Below are 16,242 nucleotides of genomic sequence, written 5' to 3' on the forward strand. Positions count from 1 at the left end.
TAGATTTCTATACTGTTTCAAGCAATTAAAGTCACTCTCTCATTAGACAATGTGTTTTGCCCCAAGTCGTGTCTTTCTCCAAAAGAGCAAAGTAAATTATTTTGCCTCACACCACCACTTAAACAAACTAAGAAAGGCCTTTCATTGAGAAGGATCAGCCCAGTCATGTCACCAAGATTACTGAAAGGCACACTCTCTCACCCTCAGTGAAGCACACACACACGACACACTTGCTGAGTTTTCTACAGACAACCAGGCTTCCCAGTAGAGAGCAGGGCGGTCTGGCTGCCCATCAATTTTCTATCCAAAGACCCTCTGATCTGGGAATCCTCAGTCATCCCTCTATTTGCCGTTTGCACTTTCAACTCTATCCAGTGACCCCAAGTCCATACGTGCAGTCATGTACCCCTCTGCTGAGGCATGGATTTGAGCCCTAGCAAGGCCATGGCTAAGGTGACCGTCTTGCTAGTGTGGAAATGGTGACTGCCGAGCCCCTCCACACCCCCGGCACCATGGCTCGCTGGTGACCCTACTGCGGTACGCGGCACGGGGATCCTGGGTGCAGCAGCCAGCCGAGGTCTTGGGAGGCACCCCAATCACAGTTCAAAAGCCCACAGATTCCTGACAATGGAGCCAGAGAGGAGTCGGTAGGAAGAGCAGTTTAAAAAGTGCAAAGAAAGATTCACAGCTCCTTCCTAAACCACACCACCTCATTCCACAGGTGGGAAGGAGGCTGCCCGAGCAGCTGACTGTCGCCTGTGGACCTCACTTAAGCTTCTATGAAATAACCAGGCAAAACAGAAGGCCCTGAATCAAGGCCAAACTATACCTTCCAATACCACTAGACGAGAAATCCAATGTCCTCACAGAAGCTGGACTTTAAAATTCTTTGTTTCACACGGATAGACAAGAGTATTTATGTCAGACTCTATGTGCACCCTAGATTATCTCACTGTCTGTGTTTACCTAAGTGGATCATACACTCCTGAGAGTAAAGAGTGTGTGCTCTCTCCTTTTTTTTAAACATCTCTAACTAGAGTGCACATGCGCACACGCACACACGCACAGCCTACGGAGCGCTGGGCAGCTGTCCCCACAGGTGGAAGGTGGTGTCAGCACATCATGACCACTAAAGACCCCAGTGAAAGGTTGTCCCGTTACCGTGTGTCACAGCCTTCCTCCCACTGGCCATGATGCCGTCACAGAGCTGGATGATTTTAGGAATTCCAATGATCTGTTTTGAATGATAGCGTTCATAAGACAGTAATACCAGGAAGAAAAAGATGTTCGGAATAATTGCCTCTGATTCCCTAGAAACAAAAACATCCATTTAGATGCTTCCTTTTAAAATGAAGAAACATAATCAATACAAACAGCATGAAATTACTCTTGATTCAGACTTGAGAGAGCACGTGTGAGAAAACGGGACAGCGCGAGGCGGGATGAGCGGGTGCTGAGCTGAAGGACCCCCGGGACCCAGTTTAGTCCAGTTGACGTCCTCCGTGTGCCCGGCTCGGGGTGGGGCCAGCACGTCCTCTGGGGCGCCTGGGCTAAGTGAGGGCCTGGAGAAGGCGCCCAACAGGAGAAAAAGTAACCTGCCTCGAATCACATGGTCGAGAACAAGAAACTGGGCCTCCAGACCCAGGGGACTCTCAGAACACTTTCTTCTGCACTATGTTTCCCTAACTACTTATCAGTTAGTTCAGAAACTAAAGAATTTTAATTTTCTATAATTATACTTATAGGAGGAAGTATTCAAACCTTACAGCCTAGCAAAGAAAAACTGCAATTAATATAAGTACAGTGCATAATAATTACCTTTATTAAAGACAACTGTATTCAAAAACTTCTCTAAGATTAGAAAAATTAGTGCTCTATCAAATGAGATTTCATTTAGAAAACTATTATAATTAAATGCTTTGAAATATGAAATGAAAACTGACAACACATGTGATTATCAAATGCAGAACTACTTCTCAACACGTCTTGAGATACTTATTCATTAATTTTTAGAAGAAACAAAAATCCACAGCATGTTAATCAGATTTCCATTAAAAATAATGCTTAGCAAAAACGCCTAACAGGGCTTCCCTGGTGGCGCAGTGGTTAAGAATCCGCCTGCTGATGCAGGGGACACGGGTTCGAGCCCTGGTCCGGGAAGATCCCACATGCTGCAGAGCAACTAAGCCCGTGCACCACAACTACTGAGCCTGCGCTCTAGAGCCCACGAGCCACAATTACTGAAGCCCACGTGCCACAATTACTGAAGCCCGCCCGCCTAGAGCCCGTGCTCTGCAACAAGAGAAGCCACCGCAATGAGAAGCCCGTGCACCGCGACGAAGAGTAGCCCCCGCTCGCCGCAACTAGAGAAAGCCCGCGCGCAGCACCGAAGACCCAACGCAGCCAAAAATTAAAAAAAAAAAAATGCCTAACAATCCTTTAAAATAAATGCTCATCCTACATGTAGGAAATTCCCTGGCAGTCCAGTGGTTAAGACTCCATGCTTCCATGCAGGGAGCACAGGTTCGATTTCTGGTCAGGGAACTGAGATCCCGTATGCCGTGCGGTGCGGCAGATAACATAACATAACATAAAATTACATGTAATTACATAACAAGAACAAGAAATCTAACATAACAAAACGCTATTACCTGAACTGGCCTACTTCAATGTATTCAAACTGCTTCAGCACAAATCCAATAAACACCTACAGGCAGGAAAATAAAATTTTTACATCAATAATTAAAATGTGCAAATTAGGTTATTTTTCTTCATACTCATTTGTATAAACCTTTAACAAGTTTCCTGACAGTAAATTTGTTTGTGTACAAGAACTCAAACGTATTCTACTGTCAGACTAGATAATTTCAAGACACTTCCAGAAATCCCTCTAAACACATTTACTGAACACTGAGGTGAAACCTGCTGGGAAAAACAAAGATAAATTCCAGGAGCCACTAGGCAGCACCCAAAAGGCACAGCAGCAGGCCTCGTTTGCTCCAGTTCATGGCAAGCCGCATAGCACGGATTTCCTGAAACTGGCTTAGGAATAAAGATGCCCAAGTGAGTCCAACTTCTCCCCCACACCCCCCAACATTCAAAGGAGCCGGGTACCGAGGGGTGCGGAGGGGAGGGTGGCCTTGAGAAGCAGAGGCAGGACGTCGCGACTGGCTTACAGCCAGTTCTGTGTCACGTTCCAAGTGCCCAAATTCACTCTCCAACCTGAAGCATGGAGCTTATCTCCAGTGTCCTCCTCGCCCCCGGGTGTGATACAGACACACAGCAGGTGCTCAGTAAATCACTATCTGCACTGAGTTAAATCACTTACCTGTTCTATTGATAGTTTTCTATCCTTGTCCATAAAAACTGTCAAGGTACTGAACCCTAAGAATTGGGGGGAAAGGGCGCTGAGTGACAGAAACAAATCGGAACAAACGTGGGGCAAGAGCACCCATGGCAAGAAAACCTAACGCCACCAAGTAAGAGGCAGAAAGTGCTGGGCTCGCGGCCGAGGCCCGTGTGTCAGACCACCTTTGCGCGTGCCCAGTGACGAGCACAGCACGGAATTCTCTCTCGACGCTTACGTATCAGATGGGGACTTTAGAAAGATAGAAGAAAGCAACAAAAAATCACTCCGTTTTGGAGAAGGGCTCTGTGTAGAATGACTAAAGGCAGAATTTGATAAAGGCCTGTCTGACCAGGGTACGGCCGAGTGGGGAGCTGTGTTCTTTCTCTGTCCACTGACGGCAGCCCCAGCAGAGACCAGCCACCACCTGAGAGAATCAGTTTCCTCCCACGACGAGTCAGAACGGGGAAACGGAGAAAGGCGGCCCGTGTCCTGACGAGAGCGGAGCCAGCCCGGGCTCTGCTCTCCCCCAGAGCAGCAGGCACTGGGGCAGCCCTGGGAGGCCCCACCTGCCCAGGCTCCCCTCGCGTGCCCGCGCCTGCCTCCCTCTCGGCCACAGCTGCCCCCCACTTCAGATGAGGGCTTCTCCTCACCCAAGCCCCCGCGTCGGAGCACGGGAACCGTCCCGCGGTGAGCGTCGTCCCCAAGGAAGGAAACGGCTCTTTGGATGATTTTCCTCCGAGAACCAGAGCAGAGGGCGGGACGATGAAAATGCTGGGTCAAAACAGAGTGGGTGGCTAGGGACCGGTCTCTGCTGGGGCTGCCGTCAGTGGACAGAGAAAGAACACAGCTCCCCACTCGGCCGTACCCTGGTCAGACAGGCCTTTATCAAATTCTCTCTTCAGTCATGCCACATAGAGCCCTTCTCCAAAACGGAGGGATTTTTGTTGCTTTCTTCTATCTTTCTAAAGTCCCCATCTGATACGTAAGCATCGAGAGAGAATCACCTCAACGACAGTGCTACACCACAGATACAGTGGTGTCTAGAAGGGAATGGAGAATTGCAGTATTTCTATCGCAAAACATTTCCTATCTCATAGGGAAGTAGCCCCAAATCACAGCCCAACAATGACAGTCACATTATGATGATGTAAAGGCAACTTTCTTTGCAGTGAACTTGGCTGGCATGACGCTTGTTTTAAGAGAATTCGTATCACAAAATGATACAGCTTTCCAGGGTCGTACCCACCAGAGGAAGGCGTGGCAGGGAGGTCTCACCTGGTAGAAGCGAGCACAGACACTCAGGGCCGGCTCAGACAGCCGCCACACGGGGACCCAGGGGCCGGGGGTCAGCCACTGCCCAACAGATCACATTCCCTTTCAAATAGGTGAGCTAACTTTAGATCGCTTGAAACTGATCTCCCTTGATAAGTTGTTTAAAATAAGACTCTGGATTCTGCGAAAATGTCCCCCCAACAGTAAACCTCAATTACAATGTAAGTTCGAATTAACCTTGGAATGGGGGAGGGTGAGTGGACGGGAAAAGCCGTTGGCAGACTTGTAAAGGCTGACCCTAGCCCGGAGAGCTTGGGCAAGGGTGCAACGCTTGCTGAGGCCTGTGCGCACCAGGCCTTCTGCGTCAACCAGTGAGTGAGACAGATGAGATGCAGCCACTGGTGGGGAAAAAAACACGGCGCATTTCTTTAAGGTAGACTTCAGTGTCTTTTTAAGTTCATTTTTATTAAATTATGAACAGGTACGGTAGATGAAAGATAAAAGCGACAAACCTGATCCGAATCCAGAAGGCAGTAATTAACCCGTAACTGAACCAGCTGTGCCAGCAAATCCAAAACCTGCTTCTGTAACTGCACAGAGGTTGTTGTCGTGTACTGTTTTAAAGCTTTTATAACAAGAGGCTCAAATAAACGAATGTGATTATGAATAGCATTCTACAAAAAAAAAGAGAAAGCAAGAATCCGTAAGTGAGTCTTCCACTGCAGCCAGCTTGAAGCCCCCAACCTGGGACGTGCCCAGCGTGCACCTGCCGGCTCCCGGTTACCTTGTCCGCGCGGTTCTTTGCGACGCTGGTGAGGTTTGTCTTCAATTGGGTAGACACCTTCTGGAGTACGTCAAACCACCTGCCAGGCAGAAAGAAAGGTGAGCAAAGAATACCCTTAAATACTCTCCTATGTATCCAGCTATACTCCAGGTCAAACTAATTCAAATTCACAAAATCAGAGCCTTTTAGAGTCAGAAAGAACTGTAATAGCCACTCAATGTAGCGGCATCAAGCTCTTCTTTTAGTGAAGATAATTAGACGAAACAGAGTTTACAGCTGACCGACAGCCATCAAACCTTGTCACTTGTAGCAGGCTACCCGAGACAGAGCCTTCCTCTGCTACAGGAAACTCACCACTCAGCCCCGTGTGTAGTGGGGCCAGAGAGGTGATGGTCATTTGAAAGATTCAGTGATTTAGAAGACACCACTTGATTTCCTTGGGAAAAAGTTTCTTTAGATATTTACATCAATTATACCCTTTTCTGTTTAAGAAACACAATATTAAATGACAGTAATCAGACACTTGCTTGTTTTATTTATACCCCATATTATTAGACAAAGTATTTAAAGAACCTTACTCCTGAGACTTGGAAAAAGAGTAAGTATATGACCAATTAAAGCCCGAAACGTGGACATTTTCCTAAAATACTCTAGTATTTTAACTGTAGCTGTTTTATCACTACATCTATATAAAGAAAAACCAGTTTATAAAGTTCCTACCAAAATTCTTAGAAAAAAAAAAACAAAACAGGAATTCTATTGTTACTACAGAGTAGTAACTCAAATACGCACTAATAATTGATGGTAATTTAAGAAACAACTACTGTAATTCCAGGCACCATAAACAACTATAAATTTGAGTGAAAATAGACTTTTAGCCATAAAGTTACAAAACAGAGAGTAATAATACCTATGGCCTCTACACACTAGCACTACTGAGCCACCTGAGTTACAGGCCCCCAAAGTGCCACCAACACACAGGAACTTACTCTAAAGGGAAATGTCATCATGCGCCCTGGGGAATAGCGTGTCCCCTTTCTGGCTGGCTGACTAATCAGCAGTGAGTGCGCTTCCCGGGAAGCCCGCTCAGCAGCACTCCTCTCCCCTAGCCCAGCCCCGCCCCACCGAGACGCTGAAGTGCCCGCAATCCATCTCACCCCCTGGACCACATGCTTCTCTGGAGGCAGGGCCATGCCTTTAGCATCTTTGCAGCAACCACATTTTCTAGAGTTCTCTGAACACAGGAGACTATCAGAAGGTTACCCTGAGGTGTCGTGGTCCTGTTCTGCCTGCACCATGTTCCTTAGGCTGGCGTCGGCTAAGGCCTGGGTGAAGTGGGTGTACGGAGCCATGAAGCAGTAGTGGTACAAGCCTGGCCTCACGCTGGAAGAGCCAAGGCGCTGAGCACGGCCTTGAGACTTGCTGGGGTTGGAAGATAAGCCATCAAACTGGGAGGCCAAGTTTGTCCCAAAGAGAGTCTTCAACAGCTAGAGTGGAAGAATTGAAGCCATCAACATCTGAAGTAACACAGAATCTCCCACACAAATATCAAACCCACCTATATATAACTGGGTATGTTAGCAAAACTTCAGATTGCGCAGGACAGTGGAGGGATCCTAGGACACCAGTTAAGTGACAAGAGGCCAGCACAGCTTCTGAGATCCTCTGCCCCCACGGGGGCGGGGCGGGCCTCCCCCTCCTGGACCATGAGGGAGGAACACCCCTCTTGGCCGGAGAACAGCGGAGTGAGCACAGGCGGGACAGGTGGGGCCGCCGGACGCGCCACCAGCGCCACCTTCTGAACGACGGGCAGCATTACACCAGCGTGCCGGGGCGAAGGGCTTAAAAGAAACTGCTTTCTGACCTGCTGGACACAAACAGTTGCCATCACTGGTTCTCGACTGAAGCAGGATTTCAGGTACCCCAGGATCTCTTCAACACACTGCAAAGGACAGGCAGCAAGATATTAAAGTAAGCAATTCACAGATACTTGTTGTGGTGAATTCTGCACGGACAGCAGGCCACTGGACAGCTTCCGTTTAAATTGTGTACACAGTAAACATCAGAGGACAGTCAGAAGAGGGTTTTCACGTACTGCGAGCAGAGAAAGTCAGTAAAAAGCATGGAAATCTAAGGAGCCATGTCTCACCCTTCCTTTCATGCATTTATACATTCTTTCTTTCTCTCACTCATCCAGAAACTGTGCATCAAGGACCTGCTGTGCCCTCGGCATCCAGCCCTGTTGTCAGGGCAGGAGCTCAGAGTCTACAAAGGAGTGAAAGCCCTGCTGCATTTGTGGGGCCCCTGCAGAGGTTCAGCTGAACGTAGCACATACTACATCAAGTGTGATTTACCACAAAAAGCCCTAGACATTTCCCTTTAGAGTAAGGTCCTGTGTCCGACAGCAACCTGCAAAAATGACCAAAATGACTGCCTTCAAATGACTGTTCTCACAAACTGTTTTTACCAGCCTCAGAAATGAGGTCCATGTTATCCCAGGTGCCCCTGAAGACATGAACCGGTCCAGGCACCAGCATCAGCAGCTCCCCCCTCACCACCCACCTGGTCCCCAGACACTGCTTCTATCAGACCAACTACATTGAAAAGGCCCCTCACTTCATTTGTTTGGTATAAGTTCCTGCACTAAAAAGCAACAGATTTCTGTTGATTTCAAATACTCAGGACCATGTATTTTTAAGATTCTGATTTATTCGTATTAGACTAGATATCCAAGGCTATACTCTGCAGGGTTGAGTTTGTTCCATGTCACCTTGTTTTCACTAGCTCATAGCAGGCAACTAAGAAGTGCGAACCGGAAGAATGACAACCAGAGCCTTCACATCACAAGTTGCCTAACAAAGAACCATGTCTCTTAACAAACACGTATGAAATGCTCCGTGTGCAACAGAAACTGAGTTAGGCACTGAAAACAGGCGAGAAAAGGATGCTGCTGTTAGTGGCCTTCAAGGAAACAAGTCCCAGGCACGAATATTAACATACAATATGATGGAGACTTCCACTCCTGGCCAATATGGAGTAAGAGGGACCAGATTTACCCTACAGCCAAACAACCAAAACGACCCAATATATGAATATATGAAACCAGGGTTCCAAGACAGTGACCGGGAGGCACTGGAGGACAGGGATCCCTGAGAAATGGGGCACCAGCAAGTCAGCCCCACGCCTGCCCCAGCTCACTGCCCTCAGAGAGCTCCTGGGTAGTGGCACAAGGGCGAGGGACAGAGCAGAGCTCAGGGGACCCCCCCGAGTCGAGGAGGAGCTGAGAGTCCGGGGAAGCGGAAACGGTGAGGGTTCCAAAGAAGAGAGAGCTCCCAGAGAGGACTCTGTAGACCGGGGGAGGCCCTGGGAACCGCTCAACACGTGCGTAAGGAAGGGTCAGAGGGCACAGCGCTCCGAACTCACACAGGGCTGGAACGGTGACTGCTCTCCCCAGCCGGGTTTATGGGGCACTGGCTAGAACCAGGGAGGTCTTGCCTCGGTGGTGGGAAGAATTAGCCCTGGACTAAGCACTGCTCCGACCCACTGAGTTGACATGTGGAAAAAGTACAAGGGACAGTGAGGAGAAACAGAAGACAATGTGTACAATGATTAAAGCCAGGTAAGCTTTATGCATATCGAGAAAAAGATGGAGAGAAATGAAAACAAAGGAACTTCACTGTATTCCACTTCTAGGAGACACACGTTTAAGGAGGGCTATTGGTAACTCACTTTGAAATTCATTAGAAACTAAGATGCCCTGGTAGCTGGACAGGTGGATCCAAACACAGCAGAGCAAGTGGACAAAACAGTAACTGCCGGATCTGGTCGTGGACACGACACGGGCACTCACCACACGACCTCTTAACTCTCCCGTGTGCTTGAACGTGTCCCCACAACATGAGGGTGGTGCAGGGAGGTTACTGGGCTTGGAACCGACGTCCACGAGCCTCAAGCACAGCTCTGCTGCTTCCTGAAGCACCAGAGGAACAAGCCACACCCCCGAGACTGCTCTGACCTTGCCATGTGCGAAGGTCAAATAAAGTAAAGGACTCTGTCAACAGTTTTAAACCCACCGATTTTTAAATTCATCTGGGTCTGAGCTAATTTACAGCAAAAAGTGAAAACAGGATACAAATAGAACCCCGCCCCCGGCAACTTCAGGCTAAGACGAGAATCAGACTCAAGTGCCCAGACTGCAGAACCTTCTCCCCACTTTGTGAATGTGCCGGGATGGTGGGGTTTCGCCCTGGAGGCACTCTGCCCAGGGTACACTTCAAGCGTGCCAGCTACAGCTCAACGAGAAGAAAGGAAACACAAACCTTCCCGATGTCCTGCAGTGTCGCCAACTCTAGAATCTGAGAGAGAACATCCAAGGCAGAGCGCAGAAAAGCCCCAAACTTTTCGGTGTTGCTCTGAAGATCCAAGGTGACCTTGGGAAAGTGGAGGGAGAGAAGGAACACATGATTACTGGCAGCATCCCGGTCACCTGAGACAGACACACACCGTCTGCTGTGGTGTGTTCCGCGAGGCAGCGTGACACTCACCATGGCAGGGTGGTGGTGGTGGGGTTTCTGTTTGTTTGCTTGTTTTTAGCACTGGGAAATGCCTTGGAAAGGAAATTACTCTTCCGGATAGCTATATAAACACTATTTTCAAAGGCGTCTTCTAACGTATACTGACGCTACTGAAAGAAATAATTCCTAACCTTCTATCATAATGAGAAAAAGAATGTTTAATGCCCATCATAACCAGTGCCTGATAAGCAGCATATCAAAAAATATAAAACACATGTCCTCTTCCATCCATTAAGATCCCTGGGGGAAATCATTATCAAATTCAGACACAACCTTTCAGTCTGGCTACAACAAAATATTAAATTAGTCTTAAGAGGTATTAAGTTAAGATCCTAAAGGACCCAACTGAATTAAACTATGTAGCAATTTCCCCCATTTAACAGACTGAGAGAAGGGTCAGGGCCAAAGATATAATATATAAGAACAAGGGTGAGGGGGAGTGATTGACTGAGAATAAAAACTGGCAAAAATCCTACAAAAACATTACAATAAGTAGAAAGGAATTTGCTCAGTGAAATAAAATCTAACCACCCCTGATGAAAGAGAAAACACTTTCTGGGCAAAGGGAGAGGAAAGCAGGTGAGAGACAGACACAGAAAATGAACATGTAAGTGGATCTCTGTGACCACTATCACGTCCACCTGAGGGTGTTCACAACAGGCCAAAGAAGGAAGGAAAAATCCAGGAGCGAGACCCCCAAAGACCCAGGGAAAGCAGGAGGGCAGGGGTTCACCTCCAGCAGGCACGGGACGTGGAATGGGCGGTCGGGGAACGAGCAGGGAAGGCCTTTCCCGAAGAGCGAACAGATGTGAGAACTAGGATCAAAGGGCTCTGAGGAGAGCTGAAGAAGGACTTGGAGACTGGGAAATAAAGCAGGGGGGAGCCCAAGGGTCAAGCAAACAATGGAGAGCGGGAGAGCAGGACACCCAGTGCGGCAGCGGAGGAGGTGAGGAGGCGGTGATGAAAGATCTCAGGACACGCCAGCCGCTCCAAACACACACAGAGTCTGCGCACAGCAACTCAACCAGGAGGCGGGACTCCGAGGCTCCAGGGAGGCCAAGAGTAAAGGGGTCCACCTTGGAGTCCAGGGCATTCAGGAAGGGAGACGATGTAGAGGGAGGAGAGGATGGGGGGATGCTGCGGACAACATGGGCGGGGGGGTCCCCCAGAACTGAAGATGACGTACGCTGAAAACAGGTGGAAAGGTAACATCTTCTCTGTGTGGGATTTTAAACATACCCTCCTCTACTTCAGAGCTTGACATGAGAAACACCCAGCTAAAGAGAGCCTCCAAATCTTTTATCTTTAAAAATTATCTATATCCTTCAGAAAACAAACCAGATAAAGTTTGTAAATGGTTTTAAAAAAATTGAGATGTATCTATTAGTAATAAAAAAAGGATGACTATGGGTCACATTTATGAAAAAACATGCAAGATCTATGTGAAGTATCTTTTAAAATTACTTTTAAAATTCTTTAAATTTTATGTGCTTCTGAGGCACATACAGGAAGTTTCCAATAAGCAAAAAAGCATCTCACACTCTGGACAGGCAGGCTTAACATCTAAGATATCAGCTCTCCCCAAATTAATCTACAGATTTGATTTAACACAATCCCAAGGGAAAAACTCTCAACTTCCTTCGGAATTAGATAAGCTTATTCTCATGTTCATATGCAAAAATAAATAAGAATATCCAGGGAAATTCTAAAGTAAAATGGGGTAACTGATCGCCTCAAAAATATATTATGAAGCTACAATAATCAGGAAGTGTGCTTCTAATGGATGAACAGATGGACAGACTGATATAATAAAGTAGTAAATGGAAATATAGAACTATGAGAATTTAGTATGTGATAAAGGTAGTATTTCAAACCCATTAGTGCCAGAAAATGGACTATTTGGGAAACTGTAGGGGCAACTGGTTAGGTAGCTGGAAAAAAAAAACTGTTAGAGGCATGCTTCATATCTAACAAATTGCAGACAGAATAGTCTAAACACAAAAAACTGAATGGAAGAAAAAAAGGAAAAGCCCTAAATGAAACTGTGGGAGATTTTCCTTAATAATCTTAGAATAAGGGGAGTTCCCTGGTGGCCTACTGGTTAGGATTCTGGGCTTTCACTGCTGTGGCCGGGATTCAATCCCTGGTCAGGGAACTGAGATCCCGCAAGCCACGCGGTACAGCCAAAAAAATAAATAAATAAAATATAATAATCATCATCATCTCAGAATGAGAAAGTCCTAAGTAAGAAACATACCTGTGCAAGAGAAACAACAGAGCAGACTGCTATCCTTCCAGAAAGCTGCTTGCAAGGTTGGCCCTCGGGGTGCCTGGGAACTCAGCCAGTAAACAGTTCCCTAGACTGACGTCAGACTCGCCCTGAGCACTAAGGGTGGCTCACTGTGCCTGGACTGCCTTAGCAAACAATGTGTTGATGTTGGACCCCTGCTCTCCTCTGCGAGTGTGAATTTTGGTTTGTGAAGGCAGAGCGAGCCTCTGTAACCAGCACGCAGCTGCACTTTAGTTGAGGGCGGGGGTGGGTGGGGTCCTCCGAGTGGCCCTCATGGGGGGCAGAGGTTGCTCCAGACTCCGTCGGCATCCTTCCCCTAGGGGCTGGCTGTGTGTCCTCCCCGCCCTGCCGTGAGGAGCCCTCGCTGTGAGTACAACCACATGCTCAGTCCCACAAGACCTTCTAGTGGATCTCTAAAAGTGGGCGATCTTGGGACGCCCAGACACGGCATCAATAAATCATAAAGACATCTCTTTTCCAATGAAAATCCTAAACTTTTGTATGATGGAAGCTACCGTAAACAAAGCTGAAAGACAAAGCTGAAAAAGCTAACTGTAACTCATACCCCAAAGGCCTAACTTACTTATATGTGTATGTCTATAAGCTACAATCTTAAGAAAAATATCAACAATCCTCTGAAATGTGTGAATGAGTGTATTTTTACAAAAGAAGCAGTACCTTGTAGTTTGCGTGTGTAGCTTTCAGGACATCGTGCAATTTAAGGTAAGAAGGAAGGTGATAGAAACTCCCCAGTGACGAGGACTTGGTTGCTGCAACAGGCCCTGAGGTTTCAGACGGTCGGGAGGCTTTAAACACACCACACAAAATAAACTTTTAGATCAAAAGTAAACACACGCCAAGTTTAAAAGAGATTGTTAGTAATAATTATTTTTATAGTATTCTAGTAGGATAAAATCCAAATTTTTCCTGACTTTTTGATTAATTAGCAATAACAAGAAATTGACTAATGGACATAAGCAGACTCTGAGTACCACCCAAAAGATGACAAAATAAAACAGAAAGAAGAAAAAGAAGAAAAGCAGTGTGATGCTATCATGTGTTTGCTTTGGCCCGGCTGCCTGTTTGTGAGTCAGAGGAACAACTGACGTGACCGTCAGTCAATCTCAACACCTCTCGGAGCACAAGGCTCCCAGGGGCACGACGGGGTTGACCTCTGGTCGACTTAGGTCAGGAGCCCTGTAAGCAATCAAACAGGGGTGACGTGAACGTGCTCTGAAAACCGTAAGGGTACACACACTATCATTAAGCTGATACTAAATATTAAATGCCAAGCACCGTGTAAGGTCTTAAAGATTTGTGATTTGGGGTCCTTAGTTTATTTAATCCATCAGAAAGATGATCAGCCACATACTGATAACTTTGCATTTATAGAGTTCTGAAGCTTTTTAGCTGGTAAATCTTCCATTGGTGTCGTCATCAATACTGAGAAAATAGTTTCTTTTAAAATGCTTAACATAGGGAATTCCCTGGCGGTCCAGTGGTTAGGACTTGATGCTTTCACTGCTGGGGCCTAGGTTCAATCCCTGGTCGGGGAACTTAAGATCCCACAAGCCATGCAGTGCAGCCAAAAAATTAAATAAAGTTTTAAAATTAATAAAATGCTTAGCATAAACGCTTTATAAGCAAAATGAACGGGAGAGTCATGTCCGGCCCCGGCACTGTGAGGTGGCATGTGAGCGGACTTGGTGGCAGCACAAGCAGACAGGCGTCTGGTCGCCTCTGCTCTGTGCCCACCAAGAGCGGCACGGACCGCATACGTCACAGGCAGAGTCACATGGTCACTCTGGCCCCTTCTGTTCCAAGACTGTCCCCTCCAAGTGTCTGTCAATTTCTCAGGTTCGTCTCACTCAGATGATTTTATCCCCACTTTACTTCTCCCTCAGCCCTTCCACATGTAAAATTTCCATTTCCTATTTCAGAATTCTCCACACATCAGAATCAACAATGTCACCCCACTCTATTCCTAGCTGTCTACACCCCCTCCCTTACTGAAAATCAGTGAGAAGAGGAGAAGGGAGGAGGCACAGCATGGGAAGCGTGGGGCGCGGCGCCTTGCTGTGGGCCAGACACCTGCAGGCGGCTGGGACCCCACATTGGCAAGCAACGCTCAGATGTGCGTAAGACCAAAATGTGGTCTGTGTACACTCAGTAAGTAATATTCAATACCTGAAACCACACCTGGGGAAACCATTTCTCTGGCTTCATTGCTATGTATTTTATTTCCAAAAACTACCAAGTTGTAATATTAACCTTGACATGAACGTAAGCTTTAGTCCTAAACCACTGTAATATAGACAGGCCCCGCCCCCCGCCCGAGCCCGTCCCCTCCCCCTCCCCCGCCGTGGCCTCACACCTGGACTGGCCTCACCGCCTTTCTTGGGACTCACGGGTACAGACACCTGCTCTCCGGGTTCCTTGTCTTTTCCCTTCCGTCGGATTGGACTCAGAGAAGGCGGGTTTGTTAGAGACGGCAAGGCTGCCTAAAATAGAAAACAAACTGTGAAGGAAGTGTAACCAACACAGAACTGAAAACTATGGTATGTGCTTCTACCATTCACCCATGCAACCCATTTCTCTTCTTTGAATCCACATTTATGGAGCTCAGACTCCATACGCATACCATCCACTTTAGCCCACACAACAATTGCACATGGTGGGAACTGACCAGCACTTCCTAACGGGAGCACCATGAACGCTCAGAGACGGAGGAGCCCTCACGCAGTCAGGCGGGGTCTCAGGAGGCCCCCGGAGCCCCGGCATGCCACCTCCAATAGCAAGCAATGGGGCTCTCTCTGGAAGCCAGGGTGTGAAACAGGGTACAAAGCAATGCTCTGAACTCCGTTTTCAAATGAGGAAATAGGCTCAGCGATGATGAAGTGACTTATTCAAGGTCACAGCTAACAAGCAGCAGAGGTAGGAGGCAACAAACCCAGACCCTCCACAAAGCCCATACTCTGCATACACAGGACAGAGTACAGAACGCCCCAGTTCCACACGGCAGGAGGCAGTGGCGTGGGCGCCTCAGCTCTGCTGCTCACCCCCTCCGCGATCTGAGAGAGGCCACCCTACACCTCGGAGCCTTGTCTGCACAAAGGACACAATGGCTAACAGGGAAGGGCTAGAGAGACCGGGAAAGAAGCTGCTGCACCTGGAAAACGCGCTATGTGAAAGGAGCCAGTCACAAAGGACACCAGCTGTGTAGCTGCACTGACACGAAATGTCCAGAACAGGCAGCTCTACAGAAACAGAAAGTAGCTTAGTGGTTGCCTGGAGCTGGGGGGCATGGGAGGGCTGGGGGGTGACAGCCAAATGGTACAGCATTCCTTTTTGGGTTCTAAAATGGATCGTAGTGATGGCCAAATAACTCTGGGTGTACTAAAACAGAGTCATACACTTTAAATGGGTGAGGCCATGGTATGTGAATTGCACTGTAACTGTATGATATGTTAATAATGTTGTTTCAGCGAGGCCACCGCAGTGGTGCAAATGAGATACTACATCAGCTTGGACCAGACCAGCGGCAGTGAGCATAGAGAAAAGTGTGTATATGTGTGTGCACCTACATGTGCATGTATGTACATATGTTAATGTACATGCACGTATGCATATACATATATGGGCTTCCTGCAAGATACTTAGGAGAGAAAACAAAGAATTTGGTGAGCAAGATGAAGAGTTGTGATGACTCCCATTTTCTAGCTTGAAAAATATGGAGTGAGAGACGGGGAGAAGCACCAGCTGGGGAGGAGGCCAAGAAGTCCAGATTTAGACCGAATGAGATTTCTATAGATCGCCCAAGTAGAGGTGACCCGTGGCAGCTGGCCACACTGGACTCCGAAGACAGGTCTGGGGTCTCCTCTGCTTAGATACTGAAGACCTGAGAGTAGACCTGACTGCACTGAGCTGCCCGGTCCCACGCTGGAGCCACGATCTACATGCGGCTACTTAAATT

At 47.6% G+C, this 16,242-nt stretch overlaps 1 protein-coding gene across 5 annotated transcripts in view; it reads right to left on the reverse strand.

Moving 5' to 3' along the window:
- HTT (huntingtin) overlaps positions 1-16,242 on the reverse strand; it is a 146,243-nt gene that overhangs the window by 53,846 nt on the left and 76,155 nt on the right. For all 5 annotated transcript variants that reach the window (XM_068543520.1, XM_068543518.1, XM_068543519.1 and 2 more), the window contains 9 exons: positions 14,644-14,770; positions 12,948-13,075; positions 9,725-9,835; positions 7,270-7,347; positions 6,669-6,892; positions 5,406-5,484; positions 5,134-5,295; positions 2,652-2,707; positions 1,162-1,310 (listed from right to left, as the gene is read on the reverse strand). In XM_068543520.1, coding sequence (XP_068399621.1) covers positions 1,162-1,310; positions 2,652-2,707; positions 5,134-5,295; positions 5,406-5,484; positions 6,669-6,892; positions 7,270-7,347; positions 9,725-9,835; positions 12,948-13,075; positions 14,644-14,770 — 1,114 coding nt within the window. The remainder of the gene's footprint in view (positions 1-1,161; positions 1,311-2,651; positions 2,708-5,133; positions 5,296-5,405; positions 5,485-6,668; positions 6,893-7,269; positions 7,348-9,724; positions 9,836-12,947; positions 13,076-14,643; positions 14,771-16,242) is intronic.

This window comes from Eschrichtius robustus, chromosome 4 (genome assembly GCF_028021215.1).
Source record: "Eschrichtius robustus isolate mEscRob2 chromosome 4, mEscRob2.pri, whole genome shotgun sequence".
Taxonomy (NCBI): Eukaryota; Metazoa; Chordata; class Mammalia; order Artiodactyla; family Eschrichtiidae; genus Eschrichtius; species Eschrichtius robustus.